Below are 13,260 nucleotides of genomic sequence, written 5' to 3' on the forward strand. Positions count from 1 at the left end.
CTTTTTATGCTCACTGCTGGGTGCGCCTGATATTGGGTGAAGTCTAGAATCTGATCCCATACATTTAGAATTCCTTTTTAAATGTTTTTTTTTTCTACCCAAGCTCTTTGAGAGCAAAAGAATTGAATACTAGATTTTCTTGGATTCATCTAAAATACTGGTTACAAACTGTATAGAACATACCATATATGTAACTCGGTGATCACAAAGTGACTTGAGTCTCATCAAGAGTAGAAATGAGATGTAACTTCACCGAATTCAAGACATGGTCATCATGAAATAGCAGGGCAAGGCTCCCCTTAGTGGTCTACCAATAAGCCCTTGGCATGGTGGTGCTATTGCGGAGGTGAGAGGACACCTCACCTATTCCACCTATTCAATCATAATAAAATCAGTGAGGGAGCCTGCAACTGCAGTTTCTTATAGTATATGTTATGCCATGGATTCTTATCTGTGAACTTCTATTTTTAGCTAGAAGAATTGTGCATTTCCATCACCTGTCCTGATTTCAGCTTTCAGTGCAAGTCATTCAGACATCTTGCTGCTTTTAATACTAGTTTAGAATTTTAAATGAATTACTCACTAAAAATTAAGATCTATATCAATTTCTCATATCCAGCACAAGGGAAAAAAAGCTCATTTCTTTATCTATGCATAATTGACCTGAGTACTTACCTTTTATAACAAACTGACCTGGCACCACATAGGTCACTGTATTTGGACTGCACACAGTCTTTGACAGGAATGAACTCTATTTGGATGCAAATCTCAAGTAATTCCTCTTTGACAATGCCATGGCCTTCAAAGAACAAATGCTTGAGATCCTCCTACAGAGATCTGCAATAAATGGCCAACATTTGGCAATATATCTATTGAATAGAAAAACCTGGATCCACATAAAAAAAAGGCATGCTACAAGTCAAACTGCCCTTTCCCTTTTACCTTTTGCCTTAGTGCAAAGTATTTCTCAAGTAATAATATTCGGTGCTTGTTATTTAAAGTATTGGCATCCTTGCTAAATGTCACTAGACAGGTGCAGAGTAGTAGCACTTTTATTAGACAAAAATCAATCAATCAATCAATACGGTACCACTGACAGGCCAAGAGCAGGCCAGTGCTGATAACCTCAGATCTACTTCCACCTCTCCGTCAGACCAGTTTAGAATATGGGCCTTAGCCTGGCAGTACTGCTGCTTATCCAAGCCTACCACCCAGGCTAGTCAAAGCTGGCCTCAAGTCTTCGGTAGGGCCTAACCCTCCACCTACTCGCCGTCTTTGAGTGGCTGACCAAGATCGCCTAACCCTTCACTTCTGCCATATAATCCTGACACAGAACAGGCCTATTTGTTATGCAGTGGAGTAACAGTGGGCCTAATGCCGCTAAGACAGCTATGAGCCTCCCTTAATTAAGGAGGCAACTGAATGTGGAACAATTGGGATGGGGATAATTACTCGGAACAACTAATGAAAAAAAGGGAAAGAAATGGGGTGGGGTAAAGGTTAATAACGAGTGCTCCAAGGGGGAGACACCAAGCAGAGCACATCAGCCAGCAGCCACAGACAAGCCCAAGAGGCCAGGGGGCACCATGTAATGAAACTGCTTGGAGACATTGGCCTTCACTGGTCAGGGAGTAGGGGCACTGAGAGAAGGGCCCGTGGCACTTCTGGGAGGGCACCCCCCTGAGAGGGGCTCCCCCTGAGATTACCACCTGCCAGGGAGTGGAGGCACCAAGAGAAGGGCCACTGGCACTTCTGGAAGGGCTCCCCCCTGAGAGAAGCCCCCCCCCCCCCCCCCGAGATTACCACTGATTGGGGAGTGGGGGCACCAAGAGAAGTGCCAGTAGCACTTCTGGTTTTCTATCATTACCCCCATCCCCAGTTGGCGAGCAGCCACTGAAGGACCCCCTCCTGCCCCAGTTGGCAATTGGCCGCTGGTGCCCCCCACAGACTCAGAAGGCACCAGTCACCCATGCGTGTATACATAGCCAAAGCAGCTAACAATTTCCAGTGGCAGGACAGACCACTTACAAATACCCTCAGTGGGTGTTTTCTTCCTCAGCAGCAGGTTTTTTAAACAGCTGCCATTGTTAGTTTGAAGTTCATCCTTGCTGCAATGCAGAGAGATCATACTGTTGCCTTGGTGCTGAAAGGAAAAACGTGACCTGACCAGTTCCATCACTATCTAAGAACTTGGGAGAGAGGTAGAGCTGATTGGGAGGGCAGCTACTTTCTCACCCTCAGTACAAATAGAGGAGGAAGGTGGTGGTGGATGTCTGTCAAAAGACCTTTCCTTACCCTTCTGGCAACAAAACTGGCTTGCAAAGCCACAAGTCTGCTCATTGCTCAACATCTAGCACCCTAGGGCTCTGCTATAGAAAGGGACTCAGGAAAATACTGAAATGAAGATAAATAACAACTTATCCTACATTTTTCCTTAATCTCTAAAAAAAACTAAAAATGTAGCCTCTAGTCCTCCAAACTCTTTGGGGTATGCATAATTTCATGTGACTTTTCTCACTGAAGTCAATATGACCACTGTCATCTTAAGAGTTGCACACAAATCCATTTGCTGGGTGGGGCCATCAATTTTATTCCTTATCAATTTTGCTCCTTCCCCTTAGGCAAGTGTTTATTTATTTTAATGAAATAAACAGGGATGGCATTTACTTATGAAATTCAATTTTAAATGGTGCCTTATCACACCATAACATCTTTGCATGCCAGCATCAAAGACACCTTCACAACCCTGGGATTAAAATGATTTTTAGTTTCCCCATGCCAAAGCAAACTGAGAGAATTAAAAACAAAGCTGATTGGATGCCCTCCCTTCTTCCCAAATGTGCATTTTCTTTTAGTTTCATGACAATAAAGTGGTGTAAGTGGGGCTTACTTCATCAAATAACTATTTTAACATAAATAAATATGGAGATACAGCTTTTCAGCAAGCACCATTGGAAAGTCAATTTCCAGAAATGAAAGGTTAGTTCATTAAAAATGATCATGCCATTTACTTGCCCTATACAACCCTGGATGGACATTTACAGACTGTGATTGATTAGGTTTCATTTCATTTTCAGATTCTTGTTCCCAGATATACTAATTACGTAGAATTGGATGGCAGTGTGTGTAGCAGACATTCTGTTGATTATAAATGACCTCCAAAGTAAAATGGACAGTCAACACCAACCCTTAAGTTTAATTTTATAGACATGTGACCACTGGAAGTAGGCATTTTAGCATAACAAGAAAATGAAATGTAAAATCCAAGAGGGTCTAATAAAGACTTTTCTTATCAAACCTGCAACAATAAAGAAAATGGAAAGCAGTGTAGCTTCCCACTTCCTGTGTCTGCTTATATTTTTAGCATGCTCAGCACCTTGTGGCTTGGCACCAATGATGAAATCCTTGCCCCTTTGTAGTCAGTGGAGTGGGAGTTCTGTATTGACTTCTGTCACTGGTATGTGCTGTAATGTTTCCACACCCTCTTTGATGTTCACTGGGGGGCAAGGCACCAACAGAGGGAAACCCAGCTTCAATGCCCCCTAGATGGTCTGGGCGCTGCCCCTTTCTTGCCTACCACTTCTAATGTTATTGTTGGGGAGGCAGTTCCCTGTTGGTGACCCGGAGGGGTCTCAGCCCTGGGGTGTCTTCATGGGGCTCCAAACCTCCCCTTTACCCCATCCTTACCACATCCTCATCCTGGGTAGATGCTGCTCCCCACAGGTCTTCCCACACTGCCCACCTTGGAAGGGACAGATCTTCTTAGCCATCAATCTTCCTCGCCTTTGGGATGGTTTCCCCCCTTCTAAGAAACTAACCTGCTCCATCCGAGGCCAAACTGCAAACTTAACTGAGAATGACCGGCCCCTGCTGGCAGGGCTCCCAAGATTGTCCCTCTCTCTTGGGGCCCTTGTTCTCCTAGGGAGGCTCGTCCGTCCCCCTCTCCTTCAGTAGGCATGGGTACAGGCAACCACTCTATGCCCCGTTTCTACCAGCTCTTCTAGCATCCCCTCCCTGGGGCCTGGCTGACCTGAGGTCTGGTTGTTCTGATCCTTCTATCTGGCATCACCTCTCTCCCCCTTCCAGGGGCTCTGATCCTCCATGCCTCTGGGGCTGTCTGAGGATGCCTGCAGGCTTGAGAATCCATCCCCAGCCACAGTGCCTAAGCTCCCGGTCGGAGCCCTGCCGCTTCCCAGTGGCAACCTTTCTGGTTGCTGCCCCTCTACGGGGCTCCCTTGCCCTGGCCAGCCCCCAAGACTACATTCTGCCTCACCGGTTGGGGTCCTCCGGCAAGCGGCTGGCTCCTTCTCAGGGCGGCTGGGGCTGGAGCCTCCTGGCTCTGTAGCCAACATCTCCCAACCAGCGTTCTGCTACTGTCTTCCCGGCACTGGCTCAGCTGAATCCCCCGCTGCCTTTTAAGCAGCCCACGCTGCTCCGAAGCCACACCTCCAGTGTTCACCTATACTCAGGTTCAGGTAGCTACAAAACTGCCAAGCCCGAGTCAGAGTCCCCTCCCAGCTCCTAAGGTGAGTGTCGGGGTGTGTTGAGTGAGGGTCCGGGCCACACTGGTGGGGCTCTTACCTCCCCTCTCACAACTTCTATGAAGCCAGACTTTTGCCCCATATCCAGGAATAAGTATTACATCATGCCAGAGTGTACTGTTAAAGTAGAACTAATGATCCTCCTCTCTAAACTCAAATTAGTCAAATCTGAGCAACTAACTCCAAAAAGCTGTTAGACTTAGTCTACTACTTTATAACCTGCTTAGAAAAATGCATCCTATGCAGCAGTTAAAAGTAGTGAGACTTGCAGTCATCCTGATAACTGGCAGTGTTGTTATATTCCAGTAGCCAAGAGACTAAGAAGGGTACTTTGTCAGTAATGGACATTTTCCATAACGTGCAAAGAAAGTGATCTGCTTAGGAAATTCATGAAAGACGTGAAACGCTTTTCATTATTAAGAGGACTTATGCCTCAGAGTGAAAAAGCACTCTATTTGGAAGAAGAAATACAAGTCATTTTCTCAGGGTTCAGCAAAACCGCTTACTCCAGGTACCTAGGATGTATTTCTCCCAGTGGTGTCCTAGTATAAAACATAGTGCTATCTACATGCTCAGGCATTCTGAAAAACAGCAAAAAATAAAGCAAAAATTAGTCTCCATCTCTATGGATTTTTTTTCTTCAGTTCAAAACAAAGGCAGGACAAGGCCCAATCTGGCCTGCAGACTTGTCCAGTGCCACTTATCTGGCCAACAGGGTTGAAAAATTGAGCACCACTGAGTTAAGACAAGTGCAGCAATGGGTGAATCATTTTATTTCAAGACATGGATTTTAGCATTCTGAGTTGGACAACATAAAGAATGAGAATAACAGTTTTGACCTGGTTTCTATTTGGGCACTTTACACCACCACAAACTATTTAATTTACTTCAGCAAGATTAACAAACTTTGAGTAGCACAGAGTCTCTTCAAGTGACTAAGGCCTGGAATGAGAGAGATACTGCAAGCCAGAAATAGGCCTGATTGGTAAAATGGGGTGGAAATGCTGGCATAATAGACGTTTGCATTATAGCATTTTTTTTCTTTTGGAATGCTATTCAGAGTTACACATACACTTTAGGGAGAGGCTGAAGCCCCATATCTGAGTAAGTGCTTAACTACATTTCCTTGCCTTCTCCTTCTAGAGGAGTAGTTAACCATGTTAGCCTGAGTGAGGTAGAAGGTAGACCAGAACAGCATCTAGCTGGTTTTGAGAGGTGTGATTTTTTACAGGCAACAGCCTAGTTCATTATAGCATCTAATAAGGTAGGCTGCCACCTACAAAAGCTCATGACTCTCTGACCCAAATAGTCTTTAAGGTGCCACCCTGCCCTGCCTTCTTTCTTGTTGTTGCCAAACAGACTTGTACAAAGAACAGAACTTCAACTGAGTGACTATACAGGGAATCAGCGATGCTTCTTTCCTACAAAGGGCTGTTCCATGAGAAAAGCAAGTGGTTAAAGAAATATTATTTCATTTGTAGCAAAGCTAGGTCTTACTTGTAATTACCAGACTTATTAGATAAATGTACTGTCATGTCCTTTTAAGAAACATGCTCACATACTACAAAATTAAAAATATGTTTATCAGCTGGAATCTGCATCACATTGTACATCCTGTGGAGAATAAGGAGTATCAGAGCATCACAGCAAATGCCCTTAGGGTGATCATCTTCCGTGATCTCCCACCACTACGTATGTGTTACCCCAGGATACAGGCATTTAATTCCTACTTGCATTGCTGAGAATACTCTGCACTGCACTCAGAAAGCAATATTCCTGGCATGAGGCTCTCTCTCAGCCAGGAGTTGCAAAACAAAACCATGAGATAACCATTTCTTGTCATTATTCTCATTGTGTATATAGCAACATGTAAAATCAAAAAAAAAAAAATCAGACTTACCCATCCCATGGCATCACACCACTGCAAAAGATACTAGGATGTGCACTGTATTTGCAGATTATCCTTGGCCTCCCCCTCAGGCTAGTTTCCCTGGCAAGCTTTTGAACTGGCTTTTTATCCTCAGTAATGTAAGTTATAGCACTGCTGTTAACAGCAAAACTTTAAAACCTTTAGATATTTCCTGAGATGAATTCAGTTCCTCGTACATATAAAGCAGGGGTGTCAAACTCACTTGGGGCTCCAAAGTAGATCTGGACTGCAGGGCTCCCTGCAGGGATCCAGCCCGGGGTACCACCCTGGCCACCATGGCAATGGCAGCAGCAAGGGGTCTGGCAATAGAAATGGGTTGAGGGGAGTCACTGGTGGCAAGCCAAGCTCAGTGCTAAAGAGCCCCAAATGTTTCACTAGGCCACATGCCCCAAATTCCACTGCCCCATCAGTAGCCCAGTGAACTGGACCGCACAGCTCTGCTGGCCAAATTCAGTGTGACGCCCTTGATATAAAGTAATAGAATGAAATTTGCAAGCAAGTCAAATAAGCCACTTAACTAGGTACTCTCTAGGGCTATTAAAGCACAAGCAACAAACGGCAAAAGTTCTGAGGGTGAAGGGGCTGGGCACACAAAAATCCCTCGTGACTTCACTTAGTTGTGATTGAAGAGACCATTTAGCATCCTGTCCTACCTTTTACCTGACTTGTGATTTGATTCCAATGCAACTCTCTGGGTGAGGAAGTCTAAATATCACTGCCCTGTTCAATACCATATCACTACATTTCAAAGAGGCAGGAGTATTTGGAGAATTACAACTAGCCACTGGAATATTTTCCACCAAAAGTGGTTTTAATATAAACAGTGCTCTCAAGTAAATGACACTTTTCAAAAGAAGTGTTTTCTTTCCCCAGTAAATATCAAGCTTTCCGTTAAAATCTTTTTGGTCAAACCCCAAAAGTGTTCCTTTAAAAAAACAAGCCAAAAACTAATTTTTCCACAAAAATTTCACACAGAAAAACACTTCATTTTAAGACCAGTTCTAATGATCACACAAATCAAATGATGTTATTATTGTTTTATAACTGGCTTTGCCAGCAGTGATAGATGAAAGGAAGAAAAATGATTCCTCATAGTCCTGGCCATTAAAATAAGGGAAGTCTGGCTGATGTAATGTGTTGAAGAACGTAGTTTTTATCATTTTTTGAACACAAGACATACTAAAACTCAAGCTGAAATTTTCTATAAGAGTTGTAAAAGTGATTATAGAAATTTTAATATAGTGATTAATGTGTTATCATACATATCAGAATTTTTTTTTAAAGAGTTGAATTACCTCATTATTGACTTCTACAGGCTTTTTCTTTGCTTCTCCTATGTCCAAATAGCTGTGGGAGGGAAAGAATGGTATCAATCATTTATAGCATCATCTAACTTTAACAATATGAACACATTTTCTTATACAAGTAAAGTTGCATGCACAGATAGAATTATAACTAAACTTTTATACTGAAAAGCAATTACTTGCAGCACAGAAAAGCAATCACGCCACAATCACATTAAGTGCTTTTAAATCAGGATCACAAGATGTTTACTAGCTACCACTAGTTGGATATCAACTGGGCTGATACAAAAGATGTAGAAGAGTCACCAGCTGGATTCAGGACCCAGTGAAAAGTACAGACCTTTGCCAATCCATTGGTAAGGAACAGGCTTAAGGCACTACATTTACATTTATGAAGGCTAGTAAAAGGTTTAGCTAAATAGGCATCAGAAGAGATAAAAATGTATATACATCTAAACTTTACTGCTCTATTTTAAAATACACTACTTCTTACACAGTTCTGCATGCTTGAGGGTATACTTTTACTTGTACTTTCTTGAAAGGCAGTAGGTGGTGAACCCACTGGTATCCTGCAGCTTTTATTTCATCTTCATAGACATTTTGTCCCCAACTGCCTTCCAAGAAAGTGAAAACTAAATAAACCCTCAAACATGAGAAATTCTAGAACTATAAACTTGCATTTGCACTCCTCTACCAAAGCACCTAAATTGACTTAACTCTATCCTGTTAGCAATACTCCTAAAACTAAGACAGATGTGGGGCTTCCCAGGATTGTCAGGCACCTGGATCTGAAGCTACATCAAGATTTAGCTAGAACTCTTTCAGCTGGAAAGCTGAGAAACATCTGCAGCTTTCAGTGCAGAGTCTGCTCCAAAGCACTTTTTGCTGAGAATTGCTGTTCCCTCTGGAGTAGAGTTCAATGAACAGCTTCTCCCATCATATTCTTTTTTGTGGGGGAGGGAGGAATCCCAAATGTAGGTGAGCAGAGTTTGATGTAAATCTCCCATCAGCACTTTTTGCCTGAACGCCATGATTCAGCCATAGTCCACCAGGAATATTATGTCCCAGCAGCGGCTGGGATATGGCATATCTGCTTCAGGAAACAGATGCCTCAAAAAACTACCAAAGGGCTAGAACAAAAATGCCAAAAACAAAGATCAGTCTCTAATAAGGAGGATAGAGGCTGGAGTCTGAATAAAACTCTTGAGCTCAGTAGATACAGAAATGCACAGCCTACTTATTTAAAATAAGCAGGTAATCCAAAGAGTTTGGACTTGGCTGGGTTATCCAATCCAATCATGAAACTGAAAGGGTAGCTACAGTGACTCTCTTGCTAGGAACTTCTTTACTAAGCACAGTCAAGAAGTAAGTGAAAGGGATAGTCACAGGACAGTGATTGAAGATACAGGGATATGTCTGAGCACCAGAAGTGGGGATTCACTTACGTGCCTAAATAAAGCCACAGTGGTTAGGGGCCAAAAATCTTTGCTTGTGTAGCCTCCTATTAAGAAGCCGAGATTGAGGCATGGGAATTCTACAGAGATGCTAGACCTAGACTTTTTTTTCTTCTGTAGTCATTTGCAACTGTGCTAAAGTATGCACCCCCAGTACTCCACAAGTTTACACATAGGGAATAAGAGGACTTGTGATCTTTAGTATTTTCTTTATGACAGCAAGCACTTTTCCTCTTCTTGTTACAATGGCTTTCTTGTACAGATGGATTTTTTTAAGGTGCTCAAGATTGGCCTAATTCTGCTCCTATTAAATTCTATTAGACTTCAGTATGAGCTGAATTAAAGCAGCTGAGGGCTTTTATTGTACCAATTTAAAATAGATGTTCCATTGTTTTCTTTGAATGACTACTTTTAGGAGTAACAGACACAATGATGGTATTAAATTACCAGAACTTGGGGTGGGGCCTAGAAGGGAAATTAGCCACTTAAATATATGATTCTGTGATGTCTGAAAGAAAATTATCTCTTTCCTAGTCCCAGATGTCTGGGTGAAAACTGGCCAAATGTGTTGTATTGGAAGTAGAAAATCCTTAACTCACTTCTGCCTTCTGCATTTCTGCTTGTCAAGTTCCCACATTTCCTTTCCACATGGTTTCATCCCAAGGTCCACCTTAACTCAATATTACTCTATCATAATGACTAATGTCAAACCTAATATTATTATTACAACACATACTGAGCCTGATTTTTTATCAGTTATACCCATATAAAATAAGACTAATTCTGCTTAATTACTGCAGGATGCAAGATAGGAATCATGCTTTTATTACAGTAGTTTTTGTTCTCTCAGTCTAGAATTGGTTTTCTCTAATCTGTGAAGAACATATCTACTCCCCCTCTCTCCCTGACCTCTTTCAAATGCTTCCAAAATATCCACTCTTAAAAACAGCCTTTCCTGTGTTTCTTCCCCTCTTTGCCAGTAGTTCTCACATCTTCTCTATCAGTGATAGGCTATCGCTACCTGCCATTCCATGCCCTAGCTTGCCTTTATCTTCTCCTCTCCTACAAACTGTAAGCTCTTCCATAGTGCGTTGGCAATGTTTATAAAGTTCTGTGTAAATGTATAGCACTATATCATCTCTTAACAGTAAACAAACCCAGTGATTCTGAAAGTAGAGGTGGAAAGGTCTTCAAGTCATTCAGTCTACCTTCCTGCCAAGTGCAGAACTGCATTCTAAAATCATTTCTCTACCTGATATAAAAATGAATTTGCCCAAATTTTATCAGCCCCTACATTAAAAAAATTGTTTTTGTTGGGCACTTTTGTCTTAAAGCTTTCTTGACTTAAGATGCTTATGCCATAACTGCATACCCAAGACAGTAAAAAATAAAATACAATGTGTGTTATAACAGATGAACATTTTTCTTACTTTCCAAAATATGTACCTTTTCCCAGATTTCACAAGAAATCTAGGCAGCCTAATTTTTGCAGACACTAGCTATGCATACCAGTGATACGCACTTACCTGCTTTTATCCCATTAGGGAACCATAAAACATATTTAGAAAGGTGGAATGTGATCTGCTGACAATAACTTAACTACACACCAACTTCAAGCTATTCATACAGCAACTGTAAGATAGTAAAAGGTAGAGTAAATCTCTTTTTCAAGTTCAACATTAAATCTGGATTGGGAGATTTTTAGCCTGTCATATACTAGTAACTCAACCTCTACCACTGAAATTTAAGCTTTGCGATGGTACAGGAACAAAACTGGCAAGATTACTGATGAAGAGAATGGAGGCCCTGTTCAGCATTATAGGGCTTCATCCTGCCACATGCTGAGCACTCCTGGGAACTATTGAGACCCCTAGCTCTGCACTCAGCACTTCACACAGTGAAGCCTACAGGGAGCAAGGCTCAGAAGATCTGAGCTTTTATACATTCCTTTTCACCCACAGAAGGAACTCACAGTGCTTCTCCTAAGCTGTGTCTTTAAATGACTCAAAGAAAGAAAAAATGCAAAGACTGAATGAAACAGAAAATTAAAAGGGCCAAGATTATGAAATTCAGTAACAGAAAAAATAAGAACAACCACTAACTAACCTCATCATATTCAGAGCAAAATGGAAAATCTGCTGTTTTATCCAGGCTTTCCCACAATGTTCTCACAGAGTCATTCATTGCAAAATTACCCAACAAAAACCAACCTTAGACCTTCTCTCTTTTTTTTTTTTTCTTCAGGGGGGTGGGCCAGGAGGGGGTTATTTTAAAAAGCTGGAGACATTCAACTACTTCAGTCAGAAGGAAGGAGGAGATGTACCAGCTTGGAATGCACAGGAGAAGAAGAATTGATGACTAGACAGAGAGTTAGAGAGACAGAACTTTTTAAATAAGAAAAGAAAAAGTAAGCAAGAAACAAAATTGTTTCTGAGGTTGGATCTTCAAAACTCCTCTTCTGGGCTCATCCAACTTTACCATAAACCTTTCAGCACTCTGCTGTTCTGGAGCTTCTTCCCCAAATTCTGTTGGGCATCAATATCCAAGATGCCAGTGGATACCATTCACTTAAAAAAGTTACATTCTACCAACATACTAGACTGGTGTATCCCTATGGCCCAAGGACAGTCTCTGATGCTGGTAAAATGCCAAGAGAGATGGCACCAAATGAATATGTACTGGGATGATAATAATATCACCCTGTTAGAAGGCCACCATGCTGGCAAGGACTGAAGGTGATAGGGAAGACTTCTAAGCTGAGTTAAAGTTTCTCTGTCACTGGTACTTAGAGTTTAAGCTCTTTGGAACAGGGGCTGTCTTTTCGTTCCATGTTTCTACAGCTCCTAATACAGGGGGTGTCCCAATCCATGGCTGGGGCTCCTATGCACTGCCACAATAAAACAAATAAATAAATAATACTACTGTAGTTATTCACATTTCATTTCATTTTTAAATCACTCACTTGAGTTTCTTGAAGGCCTCCCTCCCGCCAGCCACATAGTGCTCTCCACTCTGGAGCTCCTCCAGCTGCCGGATGCGATGCCCACCACGCGGGGTGTAGATGTTCCGCACAGCCCCAAAAGGTGCTTTCACCCCACCCGTCACCTCTTTCAGGAAGACCTCAAAGTTGGACACCTTCTTCTCACTGATGACTATGCGACGGCCCGGGAAGAAAGGGTCCCCATTTCGATACACTAGCACGCTCTTCACCATTGGTTGTGACAGGCACGACGGCTTTGTGCTGGGGCTACTCATGTTCAGTTGCCTCACTCCTCTGGCTGCTGCTACACAGTCAGCACTGCCCACCAAGGCACTGTCCACACCTGTTTGTTCAACAAGAATGTTCCTTTCTCACCGTCTGTTTCACACTCTGTCAAATACCTGTGATGCATGAACTGTGCGCGCTCACGACAAAACCTGCAGCAAGGACCACCTCCAACAGGCAAATGCCTCTGTCAAGCAACCAGGGAGAGATTAGAACCTCCCTAAGGTTTCCAGTACAAGTCTGTTCAGCCTTTGCAGAGAAACCTCTGCTAGGCAACCAATTCTTGCTGCTCCCTGGAGCATGGGGAAGTTAACACAGATTACACTAAAACATGCAACCTCTCCCCTCTCCCCCTGCTACCCCATGTATATATACACATCCTAAGCAGATAAAGGTGATTGGACATAGCAAGAAACCGATAGTCCTCCCAGGAAGTGTATAATGTGGCTTTGCAGACAGTGAGAACACTTAATGGTCTTTCTTCCACAAGTGGTTTTACTCCGCTGCTCGGGAAACTTTATCCTGCTTCTCCTCTTCCCTCCCCTCTCCACCTTAAAGGGAAAAAAAAAAAAATCAGTCAAGTGAAAAAGCCTGCCAGACTGCAATAAACTGAACAGACTAAGGCAACCACTGAAGAAGCACCCATTAAATCAGAGCCAGGCAAATAATGGGGGGGGTCCATAAATATTGTCTTTGGTGGGAAAAAAACTTCATGAAATTCCTTTCATCTAATCCTAACCAATGGCGGGAGAAGAGAGAGAGAGAC

At 42.6% G+C, this 13,260-nt stretch overlaps 1 protein-coding gene across 2 annotated transcripts in view; it reads right to left on the minus strand.

Annotated features, from left to right (window-relative positions):
* DCDC2 (doublecortin domain containing 2) overlaps window positions 1-12,704 on the minus strand; it is a 94,390-nt gene extending 81,686 nt beyond the window's left edge. For both annotated transcript variants that reach the window (XM_090039481.1, XM_090039480.1), the window contains exons 1-2: window positions 12,192-12,704; window positions 7,767-7,818 (exon numbers count right to left, since the gene is read on the minus strand). In XM_090039481.1, coding sequence (XP_089895607.1) covers window positions 7,767-7,818; window positions 12,192-12,484 — 345 coding nt within the window. In that variant the 5' untranslated portion in view covers window positions 12,485-12,704. The remainder of the gene's footprint in view (window positions 1-7,766; window positions 7,819-12,191) is intronic.
* Between the last annotated feature and the right edge of the window lie 556 nt (window positions 12,705-13,260).

Source organism: Crocodylus siamensis, chromosome 3, assembly GCF_052110815.1.
Source record: "Crocodylus siamensis isolate JL-2025a chromosome 3, ASM5211081v1, whole genome shotgun sequence".
Classification (NCBI taxonomy): domain Eukaryota; kingdom Metazoa; phylum Chordata; order Crocodylia; family Crocodylidae; genus Crocodylus; species Crocodylus siamensis.